The following is a 22866-nucleotide window of genomic DNA, read 5'->3' on the forward strand; positions in this document are numbered from 1 at the left end:
GTATATTTGTAAAAAGTCACTGTTGTGGAAAAAAAAAATTATAATGTTAATATTCAAACCACAGATTTTCTAAAACACAACAAAATGTACCTGAGAGTGTGCATATTTATATATATATATATATTTATATTTATATTTTATATATATTTGCCAACATTTAAAGTGAGAAAGTATATTTTCCTCAATTCTTTCTCAAAACAAAGAACTGTGGATTTACACAAAACAAAACTCCCAAACAACCCCTCTCCTTCCCAAACCCCCATGAATGATAGCTATGGCCCAAGCACTAAAGTCTAGTGATGCTTTGAAAACCCCATTTCATATCCTCCTCTTTTCAAATGGTTACCCCAAACAGAATGGAGAGTAAGCAAGAGAAAAACCAAAAATAAAAGAAGTATATTTAAATATTACCCAGTATATAACAGACTGTACTTGTGTCAGTGAAGAATCTCCAAGAAAATAAAGTGTAAGTTGTACAAATGTAGCTCTGTTGACAAGTATAGCTAATATTTCCTTGTAATCATTACGATAATTTGAAAGGATGTGAACACAAACAGGCTACATGAATGTAGTATATTAAAATTCCCCCCCTCCCCCCGTAGCACATTACAATCAATAAAAAGAAAATAAAATCTGAATAATACTAGAGGTAGCAGCTGTTTGTATTTTCTGTTATTCTGAGTATCTCTGGAGTCCAACCCTTTGAACATTGCTCCCCTGATAAAAGGCTTGTGTGCGATCAGCCGACATACAGCAGACTGGTAAGCTAGATGTCTGCAATAGTGTTTGAAGTATCTTTCCTACTACAATGGAAGTAGTACTTGTAAAGAAGTGCGTTGACGACCTGTATTAAATCACAGCTCAAAAAGCTATGGCTGTTTGCTGTTTTACAAGCCACTTTAAAAAAAAAAAAAAAAATCCACAAGGTGTTTAAGTAAGCTATGCAGTTCCACAACATATAAATAGGGTAAGTTTCAAGAGTTCCATATAACCTCTAAAATATATGCTAGCTGAATATTAATGGAGTAACAATAATATTAATCATAGTAATGCCTTAGTTCTGGTATCACAAGAACGCATTTCCTTCATATGGGATGATTCTTGGAGGATGTTGGTGGGATCTGTTTTATGTCTGGTAGAAGTGATGGTAGTGGTGGTGGTGCTCGTGGTGGTGGTGGTGTTCGTGTCTTTGTATCATTTGTCCAACTTGGCCTTCATATAAAATGACTGTGGGCAGGTCTCTCACATGTTCCTTTTCCACAACTGTCCCTGGAGACTGAAAGGTTTTGCACATTTGGTGATTCTCCTTCGCCCTCTGCTTATGCTTCTTGTGAACCTGTTGAGATTGCAAGGGGAGGTAAGGAAGATTCTGGCCCACCCGAGCACTTGGGGAAGCCATTGGCATGGGTGCCCCTTGAAAAGGTTTATTTCTTACTGCCCTTCCAGGATGCACAGGGGCAACATTTTTGCCCTGGGCCTTGGGAGACCTCACAAAGTGCTTGTTTGAGTCCTGGTTCCGGAGCCTCTGTTGGATTTCTGCAATCTTGGCGTACGAACTCTCAGCAAGATTGATGTGGCTCGGATCCACAACTTGAGATTTCCTATGGTGAGCATGGAAGGTTTCGGGTTCATGAGAACGGGATCTAGTCTGATTCACAACTCTGCTTGGTGGGTCATGTTTTTGAGCTGCTGGAGGAGATCCTAGGAAATAACAAGCTGAGTTAGTCATCTAGTATTTCAAAGTTTTAATTAGTAGCATGCAGTTGGCAGGGATAGCATTAATCGGCAGAGTGAATTTTTCCTAAGGAAATGAATGCAATTATAGCTGTCAAGTTTAATTACATTTAATAATTCTGACTAGTAAATAATACACACGAATATACATACATATCTATACAAGAGTGTGTGTGCTCGTGTATGTGTGAGGGTGTGTATAAAAGCCTCTACATTACCTTCTCTTGGTCATCATCTATCTGAAATTCACCAAAATAACTGAGAGTGGAATAGTAAAATATTGGCAGAGGACAGGGAAAGGGAGGAAATCCAAATCCCTTTAATCTGGGGACAGAAGCCAAAATTCCAGGTATGAACCCACATTCTCCAATTTTTGGGTCAGTAGTGAGTACAAAATATGTGCCGGTATTCTTGGGAACGAGCTTCAACATCCAAAAATCAGTCCTCGCCTCACCCATAGACTAAACTTCATAATTTAGATGTAATGATTGTTCTCTTAGGCTCACCTCCAAGTTTAGCTACCCAAACAATACTTCAAAGCTTGCAGCACATTAGCCACTCTGTTGTGATACCACCTTCATCAGCAATTACCATGCAGTATTCACATAGCCCTATTCCTCCCAGTAAGTCATCACAGACAAATCACACAGGTTCCCAATTCACTGCCCCTGATGTGGAACATGCAACTGAAGAAAGAAAAGACGAAAAGGTTGCAACATAAATTACCAAATTACCTGGCCCAAACTTTGATGTGTAGTTTTCTATTCCTGCAAGATCCAAATAGTGGTTTCTCCTTTCAATGTTCTCATCAACGCAATGACGATAGCACCCACTTTGCTCTGGATTGTTCTCACTCTGGTGATATCTGTCAGCAGGAAGCAAAATTACAGTTCAGCAGAAGTTCTTTAAAGTTGTTATCACCATCTGCAAACCAACAACTAATGGCCCCTTTGAAGTGACGGGGAGTTGCTCACAAAGGAACAACAAGCGCTTGAAATTCTGGCTGACCGGATTTGCTGCGTCGATAGGCCTGGACTGACTGTTCTTTCCCCTCGTATAAATCGATCCCGATGTTGCAAAGCAAAAGGAGGCTTTCCAATTGCATCACACGCGCAAAAACAAATAAAAATCCTCCTAGGCTTTATTACATCCTGTCTTAGGGCCAAACCATTCGACTGATTCTCTAATTTGGACATGCCAAAGAAAACCTGCTGTTTGATTCACGGCTGTTCCCGCCGCTGTCAGGAAGCGCTGGGGTAAGCCTCGTGTCACACAAACATTCACGCCTATCTGCTTCAGAAAGACAGGCAACAGCGCAGGTGTAGTAACCAGAGAGAGCCTGAGAAGACAAGGTGTTGGTAGGACACCCAGAGATAACCACTGCTTTCCAAAATACAATTAATAAGGTTGGATCAGCCGCTGGCTTCAGAATCTCGACTCCTTTTCCTGCTCAGCTTTGCAATTTTATTTATAGCAGAACTATTTCCTGAGAATGAATATCTGAAATACCATGCATTTATGAGGCAGAAAAAAAATAAGGCAGAGGTTTACAGTATTGTAGCCCATAATGCCGAACAATTTAAATGGATGTCTACAGATATGAACAATATTTTCAATAGAACTAACAGGATAAGCAGAAACCCCTTGATTAAGTCACGGCCTGTCATTCAGATAGGTCGGTCTCCAGGACCACAAGACAGGCTTCCCTCTTTCTCTGTGCGATTGCACTGATGTCAACCTAAGACCAGAATTTGGCCTTGTATCCTACACCAGTTGTTAAATATGGGCTCTGCGCTGCACGGTGCCCAGTACTCTGCTTTTAGACTATATTAACCATTTCCAGGTTTCCAGAGGCCGCTGATCCCATTGAGCTTTGGCACGAACTGCTTTCCTGATCTAGCGTAGTACTGTTCGGGGACATTACAGAACTGTGTCCCCCGTGTCTCTGTCAGACACAGGTCTACAGTTTCTTTGAAAAAAGTCGCAAGACTTGACCTACCTGGAAGATCATTTTTGCTCTACTTTGATAGAGGTAGAGTCTCCTGAATGGAGGAGAGTCTGCCTGGAAAGCAGGTAAGCTTTAAAGACTCTGAGTCAGCTTTGAACTCCAGAAGTGACATGGGGTACTGTCAAAAAAGAGGGAATGTCCAGATAATCTATTTTTTTGGATACATAGCCAACTTGGTACCTTTTCTGCCTCAGACACACCTTTACAGGTCGTTACACTTCAGCAGGTCAACATAAAAGACCTCTGGGGCAAGAACCTGGCGAACTGAAGTTGCCAGCCATGACTTGCCTACAGGAACCACTGGGACTTGCACACACGTGCTGAAGAAAACGCACAGTTAACCCAGAAAAAACATCACTGGGTTTGATCCAACACAATTAAGCAACACTGTACACAGCACTGTTGAAAACTAAGTTAACAGGGAACCTGGTTTTTTGTTACTGTAATAAATTCCATCTCTCATCAAGACAGTGAAGAAAAACTCCGCCAGCACTGCCACAGCCCTGCATTCTAATGGCTTTCTTGCATGCAAGATGACGTTCAGCAACACTCATGCAAATATAGACAGCGAAGCAATTATACACTGATGAGAGATGGGCTCCGCGGTTAAAAGAGAAACTTTTAAGTACTTCTGAGAACTGAAGTGTCTGGCACCCAGCCCCGCAATGCTCTCCCGCGTACACACGGGAAGACACAGGCACGTATCAACCTTGCAGCAAGCACAGGGTGTAAAACCATACAGTGTTGTTACTGGGGTTTTTTTAGGTTTTTTTTTTGGTTCAGTTGGGTTTTTAATAAAAAAGGCATCTGCTTAAGTGTTTGCGGAGTGTATGGAAGCTCTGTCTAAAATTCCCACGCTGGAGTGTCATTCTGATGGTAATAAGCAGAGAGCAATATAGTAGGTAAGGGAATGGAGCAGCGATAGAGAGCAGGGGAGAAAAATGCAAGGACATTTCCTGAAAGCTACGCTCACCGATAACAGTTTGAGCCACTAAGGGAGAAATCACTCTAGCAGAAAAGAAAGAGAGTGAGAATGTTTATCTGTGGGTAAAAGGAAGATGTTTTAGAGGCTGGTGTGCATCATACTTTCTCTGTTGCACTAAATAAAATATAAACTAGAATGGCATGAAGATACCCAATCCACAAAGTTGCCTGCCAGTGCTCTTCCACCACGAATTTTGTACCACACACACCAGGCAAGCGAGCTATGAACCTAGTTACTTGATCTCGGTACTTGTATTAGCCCTACAGATGAAAACTCCTGCCTGTAGCTTCCAGCAGATGAAAAATCTAACCCATCTATCTCCCACCTTCAGGATAAAAACATTCCTAGCCATTTTATCTTGAATATTAATCACATCTTGCCTGGAATTCCTAAGTGACTGAATCTGTGAAACGTGTGCACTTCTCACAAGTCCTCATTGCTGCTTTCAAAGGGGAAACCTCTGCGTTAACAGGGGGAGATTCTGGTACGAGCCTCGGGGAGCTTTCCTGAGGGTTAGCAATTTGCCCAGAGCGCACAAACACCCCTGGAACATACACAGCGTGAAGAGGACATTCTTTGTCCTGGCCACGTTTAATGAGATGCAACAAAAACTGTCAGATGCTGATGGGGATATTTGCAATAGATTATCAAACAAAACCCTTCCATTAAATTCACCCAGGGCAAACCTTTGCTAATGGGCAGAGGGAATCCAAACACCACATCCAGGCCAGCAAGCAAAACCATGGAGCATTGTTTAAGTCACATGGAGTGTTCTTTAGTTCACAAAAGATTTCGTACAGAGTTGCTAACAGAAGATTATAAGTCATTTTAGTCTTTTTTTTTTAATCTGAAATTTGATTGTACTGGGATTTACTCACTGGGATAACTCACTAGCATTTTTACTCTATCCAAAAAAGGGAGGCACAGTTTTGTTGTCATTTTTAATAAAATTGAATGCTCCTTCTCCTGATAAATTTATTAAATTAAATTCATGTATTTGGACAAATAACCCTAAGTCCAACTAATGCCAAAACTGGTTTGTTTGGTTGTTTTTTTTTAAATTTGCAGCTGAAGAAACAAATGCAACTAGTGATTCAGTGTCATTACTCTCGCGTTTCACCAAACACTTGCCTCTGCCTTAGCATGAAACGTAAATCCTAAACCAAATAGAATCTATACACTAAGATGACCTGTTGGGAGCAACTAATCTACTTTAAAATGCACAAAATTACCTGCTTCTCATTTGTTTTTCTATCCATTAAACTACCAAATTCAGAAAAGGAATAGCATACCTACATGTGACCAAGAGATTAACATTTTTCTTAGCTGTAAAAAATTTTAATACTTGAAAAATATGTTGTAAATTATTATCACATACTCTGAAGTTCAGTGCAGGTAATAGCTATCATGTAGGCAGAGCTCATGGTAACGGGGTAGATACACAGAACTCCACGTTTTCAGAGTGAAAATACCTGTTCTGAACAGGCATCCAAAATAATATTGTACCTTCTGCTAGGGAAGAACTAAAAATCTTTTTTTTTAATCTAATGTGTAGATGGCTGGAAGCGTACCTGCACCTGTTCATAAAAGAAACCACTGCGCTTGTGCTTTATTGGAAAGGGGTGCACCCTGAGTCACGCCGGCTGGATTCCACTGAAAGGCAACAGACAGCTATTTTTTCAAGTGATGAAATGTATTCTGAAACTTATGAAAAAAAAAGAAAGAAAGATAAATCGAATTGTCCCTATTTTCCTGCAAGATTACATTAAATATATTGGTTGTAAGCAAGCAGGCTAATTCCTACAGGGGTACAACTGAATGACTAGTTCTGTAAGGGAGAAGTTGACCCAAAGCTGACGTGGCAGCGGGGAAGCTTGGTTTCTGGCAGGTGGCAGCCAGCAGAGACAGCCCTTCCGCTAAGTCACTGCGAGGGAAGGAAGAGGTGAATTTACTTCTCCTACCAAATGCACAAACACGCTTCGTAAGTGGAGTTGAGCCACCCCACAGATGCTACGAGCCAGAGCCACCGCAGCAGAAGGGAGCACGGGGCAGGCAGTGTGCTGGAAGCTCTTGTTTGTCATGTATTCTGTGGGGGACAGCCTATGGAGACCACTTGCTGTAGAGCTGATTTGTCTGCTGTTTCCCTCCTCCTGCTAGGTACTGGACCCAGTGCCACCTCCAAGCTCCTTCCTTTAGGAGCAGAGGCCGTATGGAGAAGCGGGTCTGGCTGGTAAACGAGTCAATAAAGCTTGGAGCTAACTGAGTTCGCCAGTGAAAAAGATAGGCTAGAAGGAGGACAGAGAAAGGCAGGAGCTCTATGAAGATGAAAAGGTTTTAGGACATTTTTAGCCAAAAGGCTGTGCTATAAACTTCACCAGTAAGTACAATATTTGCAGATGGCGTGTAAAAAGACACTCCATGTCCTCCAAAGAGTGAATAGAAGAAGAAAATTTGAGTAATGTGTGCTACAGATTTGGTTTTTTGTTTTTTGTTTTAATATATGAAGTATCCACCCATGGAACCTGCTGACAGTTCCACAGAGAAAAATCCTGTAATTCCTCTATTTCAACACATTTTTTTAAAATAAAGCAAGTGAGCAGACAAGAAATCAGCGGTTGAGGCTTCCTCAGGGCCTGTCAGAAGATGGGTTTCTTTCCCCTTACCTGAGAGAAGCTCGTTGCTTCTTCTCAGAGCTTCTTGCTTCTTCATTAGCCTTGCTCTCAGCTCTATGCCTGGCACTCTGCAAATCTGCCAACAAGAGAAAGCACATTATTCTCACATCACTGTCCGAGCTCATCAGCATAACTAACATGCTACATTGCAAACACATTTTTTTTCTTGTCGGTAGATCAAGATGTAACGTATCATTGCGTGTAACCTTCTCCAAAGAGTTTTTGTCCGCACGACAGAATTTGGGCAGGCATAACCTTGACTGTAGGACATTAGTCAGGGTTAGGCTGCAAGCCATGTGGCGAGTTAAATGGAGCCACATTCGCGCTGCTATGCTTGTCCCTCAGGAGGGCTCGGGAGTTCAGAGCTTGATGCTGTACTAATGCATCACACAGCTCCCCAGCAGCGCAGATTTGGTTACGTCTGCATTTGACCGAGTGGGTGTATATATTAAAACTGAGGTAACAAAGTTTTGGATAAGGTGCCCACATTTTCTGCTCAAGTATTACTTTTATACTTTTAAAAATACTTTAAAGTATTTTAATTTAGTACTACTTTATCTACTTAAGTAGTTATGCTGATATAACTATGATTGGAGTGAATGTAAGGTGAATAAGCCATCAGAGTATAAGCCATTTTATAATGGCAGACTCTGCCAATACAGAAAAATGTGCAATTTTTATGCATAGATTCACGAAGGTTACTTATGCCTAATTGTCTATGCTCATCCAGCAGCAGTGATAGCTCTGCACTTGCAAAAAACATTTTATACCACTACACCTGTTTCCACACAAACCGGGCACTGTAATATCAGCAGAGGTAAAGTGGTACAAGTCAAAAAGGCTTTAAATCTGCCTTGCAGTACACAAAGGCAATTACACAACATATGGGTTATTGCTGCTGCCAAGAGGAATCAATCAATCAGGAGAGGGAACCCTAATTTGCTCAAGAGACACTGAAAGGAGGGCAGGCAATTTTGCACCTGAGATCTTAAAACAGTTTCACGGGGTTTTAAATACCCACATAATTATTTGCCTTTAAGTATATATTTATTTGTGTTAACAAAATACAAAGATGGATTTTTAAGGGATTCTTGAAGTTTTTTGTATTTTTTCCAATGGCTGATTGCACATCCTTACCAGTGTGATTTAACAAGATACTCTTCTTCTTCTGGCTGCCATCTGGTGCCACAGTAAGTTTCACTCGCAGAGTTTTGCTGGAACTAGGAGAGTGGTTTACTGATGCGTCAACTACCTCATAGATGGTATGAAGCAAGCTGGTAATATCCTACAGTTGGATTGAAACACAAAAAGACACGCTATTGTGAAAATGGTATGAAACCTACAGCTTTGATACTTATAACTATTTTAGAATTGGGACTATTAAATGCTGAAATATCCTCAGAAATCACTGAATTTAAAAGAGCGGAACTTGCACAGAACCTTACAAGAAAGGATTCATTCCTCTTTTCTGTTAACCCCCATTTTCATTAATGTAGACTGTCATATAACTCACAGACACAGAAGGGAGTCATTCAATTACATCCACGTTCTTCTTCATCAAATGGCGTAAGATTTATGAAAAGGGGCAAACCAGATGAAAACAATGATAAAAGCACAAGGTATTGAGGTTTCCCAAACTGTGACTCAGCAAAATTGTGTTCTGCCTTTTCCTTTCTTTGGTTTCAACAGAACCCAGGGGTAACCGTTCATGGTCCACTAAAAATTGAGTTCACATGACCAAAACAAAGTAATCGAAGAAAATCTTGGACATTACAGTCCTACTACTTCTTGGGTTTTTTCTTGAGATAGTTAAACGGTTGATTATAAAGAGGAAAACCAGTAAGAGAAGTGTCAGAACTGTAAACCCCTGGTCTGGAAAGAAATGACATCTGAACGTCACTCTACCATATGCATATCGGGGTCTAGCTCATTTTGCAAAATTCAAACCAGTTTTAAATTTACAATTTTGAACAGCAGAGATTATCCAGTCAGGCCTATTACAGAACATTCTTCACACATCTCTTTGAAGGCAATGGGACGTGAACAAATGCTTACATGTCTGGCTATATCAGAAAGAACACCAGCCAAATTCAATAAGCCAATCGCTTCCAAGAGGAGGAACACTGTTTAGTAGCTGGTGATGCTCAAAGGTCTCTCAGGTTGATCTAATCCAGCCAGGCTCAAATAGGGTACTGCCTTAAATTGCTGGGATGAAAAGGAGATCTCTTGGCTCACTGCTTTTCCCCAAAGGGATTTCACCCAAATTAATCCTGGCCACCAGCCTAAGGCCAAAGTATATGGATCCTATAGGATCCATAGATCAGGATGGCTATAAAGATCCAATTCAACATATACCTGAGAATTTTTCCATGCTGGTCTTCCTATTCCTTGATCTATCATGGTATCTCAGCTCTTTCCAAACACCAGTGGGCACAAAGGGAATATCTAAATTACGCTTCGTTAAGTCTAACTGGGTCTGAGGATTCAGAGTCAGGTTTATCAAAATTCAAAACCTCTACAATTTTTCCTTTGTCGTTAACAACGGCAGCTTGAAGTTTAGTAAGCCTTAATGGGTCCCAGTACTTCAGTACTCAATATACTACTCAGTCCTCCTTATCTAACCAGCTTTAAAGGTGACACAGAAATACGAATTTCTACTCACACTGAATTTGGGGCAATACCGACCTTATGGCGAGGACAGTAGATGACTTTCCAGCTCAAGAGGCAGAATGAATAACTAAATCTAGAGGGTCTTAACATGTCCCCTCTCTAACTTTTCCGCACTCAGTGGAATCTATCCAGACTTGTGAGTTCAAGACAATACATTTATTAAAAAAGAGCCGAATTTGCAGTCTCTCCTTTAATTCCCCACTGAAATATTTTTTTCTACCATTGCCACAAGAGTCGATACGTATATGGGCTGTTACTACCATGACAGTAGCTGCTTTCCATCCTTTGGACAAGAACCAGTGTCTAAAGTTTGAACGAGGGAGAGACTGTTCAGTGACAATCTGGTGGACACCTCACAGCTCTTTCTTTAATACATTTCACTTCTCACACTTCTGCTCTAATTTGAAACCTATCCAGATCTCCAAATAGACACAGACGTTTCTGACAGCCAGCTTGAAGGGCTGGATTTTTATTTCATCTATGAGAAAAACCTAACCAAGCAATAACATGAACAAACCAACAAAGAAAACGTATCTGTTGCTTTATACGCCCTCCGTAAATTATGTTCTAGCACCCTTGTGCTATCATCCTACACCTTAATAACCCAAATCTCCCCATTCAGCAGGATACTTAAGCATCATATTTACTCTTAATAGGGCCTCATACACTCAGCACTTTGGTGAATGGTGCCTTTCCCATAGGTTCCTTAACAAGCGGTGGTTAGCCCACATGGCACCTTTCCACAGCAGGCTACTATCAAGAGGTTATTATCAACTCTTTCATTCACAACAATCTGTCCCCCTTCCTTTTTTTCAGCTACGCCAGATGTTCGTACAAGCTGATCATCTAATCTATATTGAATTCAATTGGCCAAGACAAAAAGTCTTTACACCCACTGTCCTTTTGCACGAGTTTTTCCCAGTGACGAGGTCTAACTGGCATACACTCTGGCCCTTCTGCTCTCTAAGGGTCTTTCTCAACAAGCCGCTTGACTCGGCAGTTTAAGAAGTACTCTGAAATGTTGTGAAGGAAGGCCAGATGCAATCTTTGTGTGACACATACTTGGCAAGTCAGAAATATGTGCACTCACGTATCACATCAGGGCAATTCATATCTCTCAGCCAAACAGGCCTGGATTAACCCAAATTAATGTCTAGGCTCCAAGCAGTTTCAGAGGCTGCAGAGAGGTATCAGGACACCTTTTGGCCTTATGCTCTGCTGCTCGGGCATTTCAGTGCATGTTTAATACCCAGCTTCCTCCACAGCAATCTGAACCGCTTTGCCTTCTGGCACGGAATGAACGTGGTCGTCAGACTGGATCTATACCAAGATCGAGGTTAGGGATATCCGTAAGTAACCGCTTAATGCTTATGCTGATCTTTTAAATACCGACAACAACATTTGTATTATAGGATTCATTTACTTGTGGTCTTAATTCGGGGTTGGAAATTCTAGCAAACTGACAGTTCTGATTTGGTCAAACAAGTCTGCTTGGGTCATCTGCTACTCTCTCATCTACCAAGGGCAAGTAGGTACCAGCAGCCTGGACCTCCTGGTGCTTTCCAGTTACTGCTTCACAACTATAACATACAGATTCCCGAGGCACTGATCTGGTGGGAATTGTCTTCGCCAATGAGTTTTGAATGGTGACTAAAACTACCTTCTCATAGCCCTTTTCTGGCAGCTAATACGGTAACGGCTTCTTGTCAAATCAGTAGCACCAGACCATGAAAATGTATGTTACAAAATTTGTATTTTATAGTTATGTCTGTATTTACCCCCAAAAGAATTTTCATCTTCTAGTAGCCTGCCAGGAGTCCCCCTTGAAAGCTGTCCCGCTGAACGTTATCTGCATTTAAAGTCCTTAAAGAACTGTCTAAAACCATTGACACGGCTTCACCTTCTACACACCAGCTTGTGCATTTCACACTCCTCCAGAAATTTAGCATCAAAGATCAAGAATAAAAGCTAGTTGCACTTTCCTCTCCTCTGGTACACCAACCAGCACAGCATGTGACAGAGACCACCTACCAAAAAAATCTAACTTTTCTGCACAATGGGTTGTGATTTTTACTACTCACATAATTTTGCAACTCCTTTGCTTAAGACTGCTCGGCTCTTCCCGCTCAAAAAGTTTCATCCCACATTTCTCAAATTTCCTCCCTTTTTACATGAAAAATATACAATAACATATTTTTCAGTGTTTCCCCTTTTTCCAAAAATATAATTTGCTTGGTGGTTTTTTTACCAAAATGTACTTTTAAACCATTTCTAGCTAAAAATCATTGTGGATTTTTAAATTAATATATTAAATGGGTAAAGAGAAATAAGAATTAAAAAAATAAATAAATAAAAGATTTCTCTCCTTTCTAGCAAACCGATTCTATTTCAAGGTGAAACAGGCTGCAGGAATCTACCTAACTTCTGAAGGGCTTCTAGCGTGCAGAATTCCTGCTGGGATAGCTAGTTTAATCAAGCAAGAGAACTGAAACTATGACATTTTTCCTCAAAGAGGAAAACAAATGCTTGCTGGGTAGTATCCAAACAGCCAGCACATGCCATACCCAGATTTATTCGTGCCTTGCTTATTGAAGGCTACAGTTGGTTTTTCCAGGGCTGAAGGATTTAACAGTGTTAATCTGTATGTTTTTCACATCCTATTTTATCAAGCAGCTCATACAACAAAGTATATTAAAAAGAGCGACTTAAATAGATTGCCAGAAATACTTGCATTAGGAAGAGTGAAAAGCAAACAGTTAAGGCCACACACGTACGCTGCACTCACACGTATACCCGCAGAATACTTTACAGATCTCCAGTAGGAGATTAGCTGGAATTTAAAACATTTCAGAGAAACTAATGGGTCTGCAAAAAGAAGAACAAGAACAAATGACACTGAAGTATTCTTCATTCCTTACAGAGCTCATGTGACTGAGAAAGTTCCTATTACAGGTATCGATTTTTTACTTCTAAGGAACATTAGTGGTAGAGGGATGACCCTATTTTTCCAGTATTAGCATAGCTTATCATCTGAGGACTAGTTAGCAAACTAGAGACTCTGTAAAGGAAACTAAGAGGCTTTTCCAGTGGAATTAATTTAACAAAATGAGACATTTGCACAAAAAGACCAAGCAAAAAAAAAAAACCAAACCAAAAAACCTAATCAAACAAAAAAACTCAGATGACACGACAATGACAAAAAATAAAAAAAAAACAAAAACCCCTCCCCTGAATTTAATAACACTGAAAGAAAACATTCAGTTTGATTCTTTGTAACTTCTCTGGGAGACATGTCTTTGGCTTCCCTCAAAATCAAACGAGAAAGTCATATTTTCTCCTAATATTTCTCTCTGGCACATTGTGCCCCTGTACTCAGCACTGGTGAGGCCACACCTCGAGTATTGTGCCCAGTTTTGGGCACCTCAATCCAAGAGAGATATGGAGGTGCTGGAGCGGGTGCAGAGGAGGGCAACGAAGCTGGTGAAGGGCCTGGAGAATAAATTGTACGAAGAACGATTGAGGGAGCTGGGACTGTTTAGTTTGAGGAAGAGGAGACTGAGGGGAGACCTCATCACTCTCTGTAACTACTTGAAAGGACACTGTAGAGAGGTCGGTGCTGGTCTCTTCTCACAAGCAAACAGCGATAGAACAAGAGGGAATGGACTCAAGCTGCAACAGGGTAGGTTTAGACTGGACATTAGGAGGAAATTCTTCACAGTAAGAGTGATCAGACACTGGAACAGGCTGCCCAGGGAGGTGGTTGAGTCACCATCCTTGGATGAGTTTAAGAGTCGCTTAGATGTGGTGTTGGGGGATATGGTGTAGGGAAGAACTTTGTAGAGTAGGGTAGATGGTTGGACTCGATGATCCCAAGGGTCTTTTCCAACCTAGATGATTCTATGATTCTATGAAATCCACCAAATCTAACGGCTGAAATGATGGCCCCTCTGATACAGACACTTTTCCTCTATCTGTTGGTTCCATTGCTGCTTCTATATCTGTATCATGCTGCTTCTGATGTTGTTCATATGCAGCATTAATATCATGTTGACAGACACAGGGGAAAACAGCACATTTCAAGATAAGGATCAGGCTGATAACCAGTAGCCCCAGAAAAGCCAGTGTCCTTCGCCAAGACAAAGATCTGGTGCTGAATTCTGAATACAGAAATAACCTCAAACCTTTTCCCTCATTAGAGAGGATATGAGCAAAAATAACTAAAAAGGGAAAGAAAAAAGAAACATAAGAGGAAAAATTGGGTATTTAATGTAAGATACAAAGAACATTTTGAGCATTAAAAATGCATGAAGAGAAACATCAATACCAGTTCATTACCTTTCCCTCAGAAAAAGAGAAGTACAAATGTCTTATTTGTACTTTGTTTGTAGTCTGATTTTTACATACAGCAGGATGTTTTTATTGCAACATCAGCTTTGTTTGATCACATACGTTTTTGAATCATTCTTATTTGGAAGCTGAAAGGAACTTCACTTGCTATCTACTCAACAACTAGTCTAGAAGAAATTCCCTTTCTTTACTCCTGACAAGCAACTTTCTTATGTGCTTATTCCTGGGCAGTCGCTCACCAAAGAAACTCAATTTTCCAAGAAAGAACTGATTGAAAAAAAAAATAATAATAAAAAAAAGGCTATAGTGTTTATGAAGTATAATTAAATTCAGAGAGCTGAATATAAAACCTCACAGATCAAAACACATTAGTTCAATTATCCAAGTTTCAAGTCCGATTACAAATATCCGTGTGAAGATAATTACAGTGCAGCTGTCTGTTCTAAAAAGGCCTGCAGTACATAATGAATTGTCCTCTTATGGCTTATGGAATGAAGGGAAACGTTATTAGCCAAGTTTTGTAACATACATATTAGAGCAGGAAAAGTTATCTCCCGCTACACCAAAAGGACTGAAAAATGGTCGCCTTCTATGACAGAAAAAGTAGTAGTTCAATAACATACAGCAATGCTAATTTTATAATTTGCCATCCCAATAATTATGCTTTCATAATGGGCATATCTCTTCACGAAGCATGACTAGATCTGAATTTCTAATTATAAGGACTACGGAATAAGTCATGCAGACTCCAGGAGGAAACCAAAGCAGTATTAAGTTCTGAAGATGTTGTTAAGATCCAGAAGAAATTTCACTAAGATGGAATTTGAATGCTCTTGCGGTGATCTGTCATTGTGTAAAATCCAAGGGAAATTTTATTCAGTAACTAAATCCGTATCTTATTTACAATTTTCAAACATTTTAATGAAAAGAACATTTAGTCCACTTGTAAAATTGCACCCCACCTACATGTCTCTTAACAAACTTCATTTAACACTCTGTATTCCTTTGGAAACTCCCTGGACATGAAGTCCAATGCTTTAAAAACAAGGACTTTGAATCAAATGAAATGGATGTGGGTGGGCAAGTCACTTCCTTTTCCAGCGTCTCACTTTTCCAACATGAAAAACAAGAATGATAAGGCTGACTTCTTTTTGTAAAGCACCTTAAGGTCTACAGATAGAAATCTGACTTAAGAAACTTCATCTGTCTGCCAAATCCAGCTATAAATCCAGGAGACATTCAAGTGAAAGTTTCAAAGAAGGAGAAAAGGTCCACACTAAGCTTTTCTCACAAGAACACTGGACCTTTGTTTAGAAAAGCTGACCAGTTCTGAAAGCATTTTCATCAGCTCGCTAAATGGCACTGGTACAGATCAGCCCTCTTCCTCAGACTGGCCGTTCTGTCCCTGATCCAGCGATGTGCCTCACATACTTTTAACCCAAAGCACGTGTTCCATTCATTTTAATTGAAGCTACTCACACGTTTAACAATCACCATCGTTACGTCCTTTGCTGGATCAGGAGCAGAGCTGCTTAACAAACGCCACTATCAAGCCCGCTATGTTGAGTGTCAGTCTCTCAGGGGCCGATAGAACAAGAAATTCTGTGTCATATGAAGAGACTGAAATTCCTCTTTTGTGGCCAAGATTATCTATGAGCTGCTATCATTAGTCATTCTGGCACAAACAACTCTTAAATTGCATGTGGATTCAGCAGAAGACAACCAACAAGATGGATTGTACAAATGGCACTGGAGCAGCCTGCGAAAGAAGTGTGTAACGTAACTGGGAAACTCTGCAATGGTGCGTACGATTTGTTTCTATCTTTGGTCACACGTAAAGAGTTGAAAATTATCAACCTATTTGGTCCCTTGGTTAAAAGAATTTTTTTTGGCAGAGGTTCAAGCCTGAATATAGCAACCTCCAGACCTCAGAGTAGTATAATTTTCAATCCCTGCACAGATTTGGTTTCAGTTAAGCTGCAGTCTGCTCTTGTAGCAGGGAGAGGTAGAATTTGGCTGTAACATATTCTCTAAGCACAGTCAAATTAAGCTCTTTGGTGTACCACATAATCACAAATAATTATTGTATACATACTTAAAAGCATATTCTCATTATGTTCAGCACATGGAACTCCCACTGACATTAATGGGAATTCCATGCCCGAATGTAAAGGACACCCATGTGTGTGGGTTTGGGTTTTGTGTGTTTTTCCCCTTTTCTTTAGGAGTCACGATAATCTTGTAATGAAGACTTAGCCCCAGGTCTCAAACGATCTGGGTTCAATCTGCCACTAGGTTCTTGTGAGTCTTCAGGCAAGTTATTTCATTTTTCTGGCCTCTGTTCCCCATACATTAACAAATACAATAGTACTTCCCCACCCTCCATTCTCCTTGCCCTCTCTCTCTGTATCTCATTGTCCCATTTGAAACTCTGGACTTGGCCATCTGCTTGTCCTCCTACATGAGGGGCACAGATTTCATTTGACTATTCAAAGCACTATCAGAGTAGAGACAATAAAAAAAGCCCAGGAATGTTGTTCATATGCACGTTAAAAACCTTGAACAACCACCACATTTGGCAATTTGTTCATAAATATCAAAAGAGATTTGCTTCAGTCTTCTAGGAAAAATTTCTGCCCTCCTTTGGTATATAAGGCCACTACCCTTTCAGTCTCTACCCTATTCCTTTCAATCAATTCTTAGTAATTTTCACAGACACCAGCAGAAGAGTAAAAAGAGACAAAGCCTGTCAATTTTCAGCTGATTATCTGAAGGCATGGAGCCAGTAAACACACCACACACACAAAAAAATCAATGACAGCACATTGCAGTAAGTATCAGTAAAAGACATTCTTGTAGAAGTATCATTCAATTCGGATAGAAATAATTCTGACAAAGGACCGTATTCTAATCTATACATCCTCTTATTTGGCTTCTTATTTGCACAGGAAATATGACTTGAAGACATCCTGATAACAAAAACTGCACATGGGTATGCTCTGACAGCCATTCGCTATGGTCATCCAGCAAGTATTATCAGAATTATTTATACTTGGAGGGAGAAGGCAGAGATCAGCCTAATATTCGTGAAAACAACAGAACAGTATAGTTAGTCCTACTGGAAAGAATGTCAGAACGCAACCTTGCTATTTGGTTAGCTTAACTCTGAAAAGCAGGATAGAAGCCAGAACAATATACATTTGCAGGGGTTTATTTTGACAATGTGTTTAGTTGTTCAGTTGTTTCAGATATTTTTCCTCCTCAAACGCCCGTACTATTTTTTGAAGGCTAATCCCAGATATTAAACAACAACCAGCTTAAAAAGTGGTACAGTACATCTGAAAACAGTAAGCTACCGGTGGGATTGTTTCTAGGAGGGAAGGGTCCATGGAAACTGCTGTTTAAGTTGGCAGGACACCTCTATTTCATAGAAGAAAAAATGTTCCTGTTATAAAACACTTCTCTTGTTAGCAAACGCTGCACACAAAGGGGCAGCTGTACTTTGCTTACCTCACGTGTGACTCTTCCGTTGTTATCAAAGTCATACAGAGTGAAGGTCCATTCTTGCCTGTTATCTTCCTCTACAGACACATCACACTGCAATTCCTAAGAAACATGCAAAGAGCAGCTGATTACCTAAAGCAAAAGGCCTGTTTGCAGAGGAGACTCTCCGTAGAAGGAGGCTGCTTGCTTTCTTCCTTCCTCCTTCCCTCGCGGGAGGAAGCCTTCAGGATATGTCCCGGGGAGGCCTCTGTCCACCACACTGAAGGAATCTCATCGCAACCGCACGATAATCCTAACTCCCTTGGGCTAGACTTCAGGGAATCTGCAAGACGCTTTCTACTTCGTTGTAGAAAACACAAAAAGGTACGAGGAAACTACTCCCTGAAGCTCTTGAAATACAGTAAGATTTCCCACTAAAAAGTGGGAAAGAAAACTCCGCTTAACTCGGGAAGAGAAAGATAACAGGAATAGACTCACAGAACGAGGCGGGACACCCCAGTGCCAGGAGCAGTCATTAATACAAAGCAGACATATGGCACAAATCCCCACCAGCGAGACCTGTCCTTGACACAGATATTTGATACCCAAAGGTTGTCAGAGTCAGTGCAGTCCAGCATCGTGCCACTGCAGCTCCTGGAATGGAGCCTGCCTTGGAACCGGTGGGTAAGAACGACCCGGGAGTAGTGCCCGGTCCTTATTTTAACTGCGCTTTCGTTAGTGAGAGTGTGATCTGTGCAAAGCCTGAAAGAATCAATTTGTTAAAGGGAAAAAAACATTCTCAAACCAAACCCAAGACTTCGGTCAAGAACAAAGGATGCACTTTGACTGACTCCAGTCACCTGGGTGCAAATCATTTGCTTTCTCTCAAGACCTGCGCAATCAAAATTATCCAGAGCCGCAACAAGGCAAAACACAAGAGTTACAGTGCAATTAAAATGAAAGCCACTGTATGCAAGTAAAATAAACAGCTCCAAATAGCTTCGGCATGATAGAGCTCAAAATACCTGGTTGATCTTCTGACTTGAAACCAATTCCCTACAGCAGTTCCCGGTCCCCCTGTCCCCTGCTGAGTTCAAAGGCAGGCTGCTCCCCGTTGTAACAAGCCCGGCTGAGAGCTGCCAAGTGCCCCACACTCTGCTGTGGAAACACAGTCTCACATTACATAAACATTCCCGGCACCTTAAAAGCCAAATCACATCCACCTCAGATTTAGACCTCGTGTCTCAACGCTTGCATTTCTGATTCTTTTATACCTTTGAATCATTTACCAATCTCTTAGCTCCTAGCTTACATCGCTGGAAAACTTTCATTTGTAGAACAAGGGAAAAAAATATCAATACTTGGTTTCTTGCCACATATTAATACTTCCCTGTCCCCACTGCCTAACACAACATCTTTATGTGAGGATGTGCTCTGCTTAGTTAAGAGCCATGGCAACCTTCCCTGCATTAGTCATGGAGCCTAGTACCAAGTGCTAACCTTTATGGCATGCCAAGAACTACTTGGGAACAAACACAGCCTTTGCCGGTGCCGTAGAGTTCCAGCTACTCTGGCACCAACCATGTTGACAGGTGTCCTCCAACGTTCAAATATCAAGGCACTGTTAATTGCAATTTATCATCCCTTTCCTGTCTGCAAATGCCTGCTACTCAAGGTAGAATATAAAATGTGCCTAGAAAAAAGAGGTATCGCTGGGCAAAAAAATAAATAGGCAGGAAAAGTCACCTCCTCCCCCCAGAAGGCACCCAAGCACCTAGTAACACCTCAACTGCCGATGGGGAAGCTACCTCCTTTTAATCAGCCTCGAAACAGTAAAAAATGAATCATACTAGACTACTAAATCTGCTCCAGAGAAGGAAACGAACGCTCGAGCCATGCTGCAAGGTGGCTGCATGGTCTTTTAAATAACAATTGAGGAACGCAAAGCTCATTACCGTGACAGGCTGACAGCACTGAAAGGCAGAAGTTTGCCACATCTGCTGGAGTGCAGAGAGATGAAAATTCGTGCTGTTTCTTGCCGGTACCAGAGTATCTTCCTCCTCACCACGACAGACAACCCTCTAGCTGGATGACAGCATGTTTCAATACTCATATTTATTAAATCACTCCCTACATAAACAAAACCTGCCAACAACACACAATGTCTGGCAGTTTTATGATGTTTGTAAGTCTAGAAGGAATCAGACCATCAGACTCATTGCCCTCCAGGATTCTTCTCCTCCTGCCATGTGATCTGATGGATCTCCCGTGTAGCAGGTCAGGGTTATTTCACTTTGGAGGCCCAGGCAGAGCAGACTGATGGTTATGGAAGCTTTCACAAACACTTTTACACTAGGTAGATTTAACCAAGTGCAATAGTCCATGAAAGTGCATCTGAAGATTTGATAACATGATAGCTGGCATAATAAATTACTAACGAAAGGATCATAGATAAAGGGTTAAACCAAATGCCTCCTCCTACTATAGGTTTCAGGTCCTGCAGAGGAATGTTCATCATTTGACCCTCTGCAAACCTGGAAATAAACCTCACTATCACCTCGTAAGGAGCAGCAATAGTCAGACACTGGCTTGTGCCAGCTCTGCTCCCTGCTGTACCCATTACAATTGTCGGGAACTATATAGGTGCATCAGAGGACACTACTTGGTCCATAGGTTATTTTTCTACCATAATTATGTCAGTACAGTGAAACTTTAAAATATAAAGGACTTACTTCAAATTTCAGTTGCTTCTTGGAACCTGTGCGTGTGTCACTTTCTTTTTCTGCTTTCTTTTCATCTCCACTGCAAATTCCATCTGTCTTCTCTGGAGGCAAAGCCACTGCGAAAAATATATTTAAGAAAAAACGCTCATAAGGAAATGTCAAAGCAGTCTCATATTTGCAAATCTGTCTTTATATTTAGGGTGAAATTGATTTCAGCAAACTTGTACGAGAGGATCATTATACTTGATTTGCTTTTGTGTTTGCTACACATCTGGGATAATTTCTGCAGACAATCTACCAACAGCTCTTGGTACACAGCCTCTCCTACAAACATCACTAGTCAGAGGAAGTTCAAACACAGTATTATGAGAATATAAATCAGCAGAACTGTTACTGTAAATAAGTTGAATAATTTTGCAACATATTGAAAGTTTGTGACATATTGCAAAAACACGTTGCATTCACCGGCAGTGAATGAAGTAACGAAGCTGAAATGAAGTCCTCATTCTGTTTCAATTTCCCTCTTCAAATACACACAAACATGACTACCTTCCAAAAAGGTAAAAGTACCTGCCAAAAAGGTTAAGCATTTTTGCAAGTACGTATTAAAAAGTATATTTTACCTAATATATGCTTCAAGTTAAAATGTTTGCGCTTTCAAAATTCAATAGCACTCGTAAAGAGAATCAATATTAACATCTATCAGATATGTATCACAACGTATCATAACACATATCAGATATGTAACAGAGATATATATATACACTTCTCATGTGGATTAAAAGACAAATGGCCATGAACTTAAAAGCTGTGCCTTTGGCTCCTGCAGAGGCACTCAGCCTTGCACATGATGTAACCCTATAGCTGAAGAAAGTGAATCCTATATTCATTATGAAAATTGACAGATTTTTTAACCCTACCCTCAAATGTTTCAGATATGATTTTTTATACATCCACATACCTCTGCCAGCAATGTTATACCCACACTTCATCAGGCATAGCAGTAATCCTGCCTACTCCCCCAAAAATATAAGATATTGCAAGAATGTGTGTCTTAAAGTCAGCATTTTTTCTCTTGCACTGCAGCATTTGCATTTACCCAAAGCCTTTATCCTAATGCTCTGCAGGAATCATTTCTTGGGGATGACTTTGTAAGTAAAATCTCATGTAAGTGCCAGTTCAGTAAAGGCAGATTCCTTACAAAAAAGGAGACCTGATCCCCTCCAGTTCAGGATGACCCATTTCAAACTGGGTTTACTCTGTAGCTCTTCTGGTATTCAAGCACTACTGAGGGGCCTCCCAAGCACTCTACAAGGAAAGCAAGTCACTAACATGCTAGAAATTAAGATACTGTATTAACCATCTGTTAGCATTTTCTTTAACATTTAAAATTGAACAATTAGCTAAAAAAAATTTTAAAATAAAAAAACATCTACCCTTACCATAGCTTTATACTCTCAAAAATTCCAAAAGCTACAATTCCTGCCACAAGATTCACATTGTCACACTGCAATATATCACATTTTCTAGTCTTATTTCTTTGTTTAAATTTAACACTATCGTATTACCTTTTTTTTTTTGGTTTTCAGAACTGTGGTATACTAGAAAAGATTCTGGATGTGCAGGAAAGGAAGGGGAAATGAGGTAGAAATCCTAACCTTTGGAATTTGCTGACTTTGATGCCTATTTGCAGTTTTGACGTTGTACTAACAGCAGCTTCCCAACATACATGTGTAATTTCCATTGTACAAACGCAAGTAGGCACGGAGTTATTATACACGTACTCACACACCGAAACACTTTGATTTCTACTCCGAGCCATATCAGGATTCCCGACACTAAACATATGCTAAGCAGGAAGGTCAGTCGAAGGAAGAGGAGCCTCACTTCATGGCAGTTTCTTCCCTTGCCCTTTCAACCTGGTGTTATCGGATGAGCACGGACTGTTTATTAGGAGGTTTTTGTATAGTGTTTATCATAACGAAGGCATACGTTAAAATATATACTACTTACAACACAGAAATTCCAAGTATATCTGAAGAAGGGCCATTTGCTTTATACTCACTTTGTCCATAAATACAACTCCATATTCCTAGAAGTTCAAAGCTAAGGCCACAAAAAGACCCCCGTACAGCAAGAGACACTATTTCGTTGTCTACCTTAGTCCAACTTTGTTGTTTCACTCTAAAAATCACCAAGAAATGAAAAGGTAACGAGGGCCTTCGTAACAAGCAGCGTCACATT

At 40.5% G+C, this 22866-nt stretch overlaps 1 protein-coding gene across 1 annotated transcript in view; it reads right to left on the reverse strand.

The window, feature by feature from the left end:
- Positions 1–1126: 1126 nt before the first annotated feature.
- Positions 1127–22866, reverse strand: part of NKD1 (NKD inhibitor of WNT signaling pathway 1) — a 109499-nt gene continuing 87759 nt past the window's right edge. Inside the window, exons 5-10 of the mRNA XM_074158120.1 lie at positions 20632–20738; positions 17927–18022; positions 8537–8684; positions 7391–7475; positions 2469–2599; positions 1127–1701 (exon numbers count right to left, since the gene is read on the reverse strand). Of these exons, the coding sequence (XP_074014221.1) occupies positions 1127–1701; positions 2469–2599; positions 7391–7475; positions 8537–8684; positions 17927–18022; positions 20632–20738 (1142 nt within the window). The remainder of the gene's footprint in view (positions 1702–2468; positions 2600–7390; positions 7476–8536; positions 8685–17926; positions 18023–20631; positions 20739–22866) is intronic.

This window comes from Numenius arquata, chromosome 13 (genome assembly GCF_964106895.1).
Source record: "Numenius arquata chromosome 13, bNumArq3.hap1.1, whole genome shotgun sequence".
Classification (NCBI taxonomy): Eukaryota; Metazoa; Chordata; class Aves; order Charadriiformes; family Scolopacidae; genus Numenius; species Numenius arquata.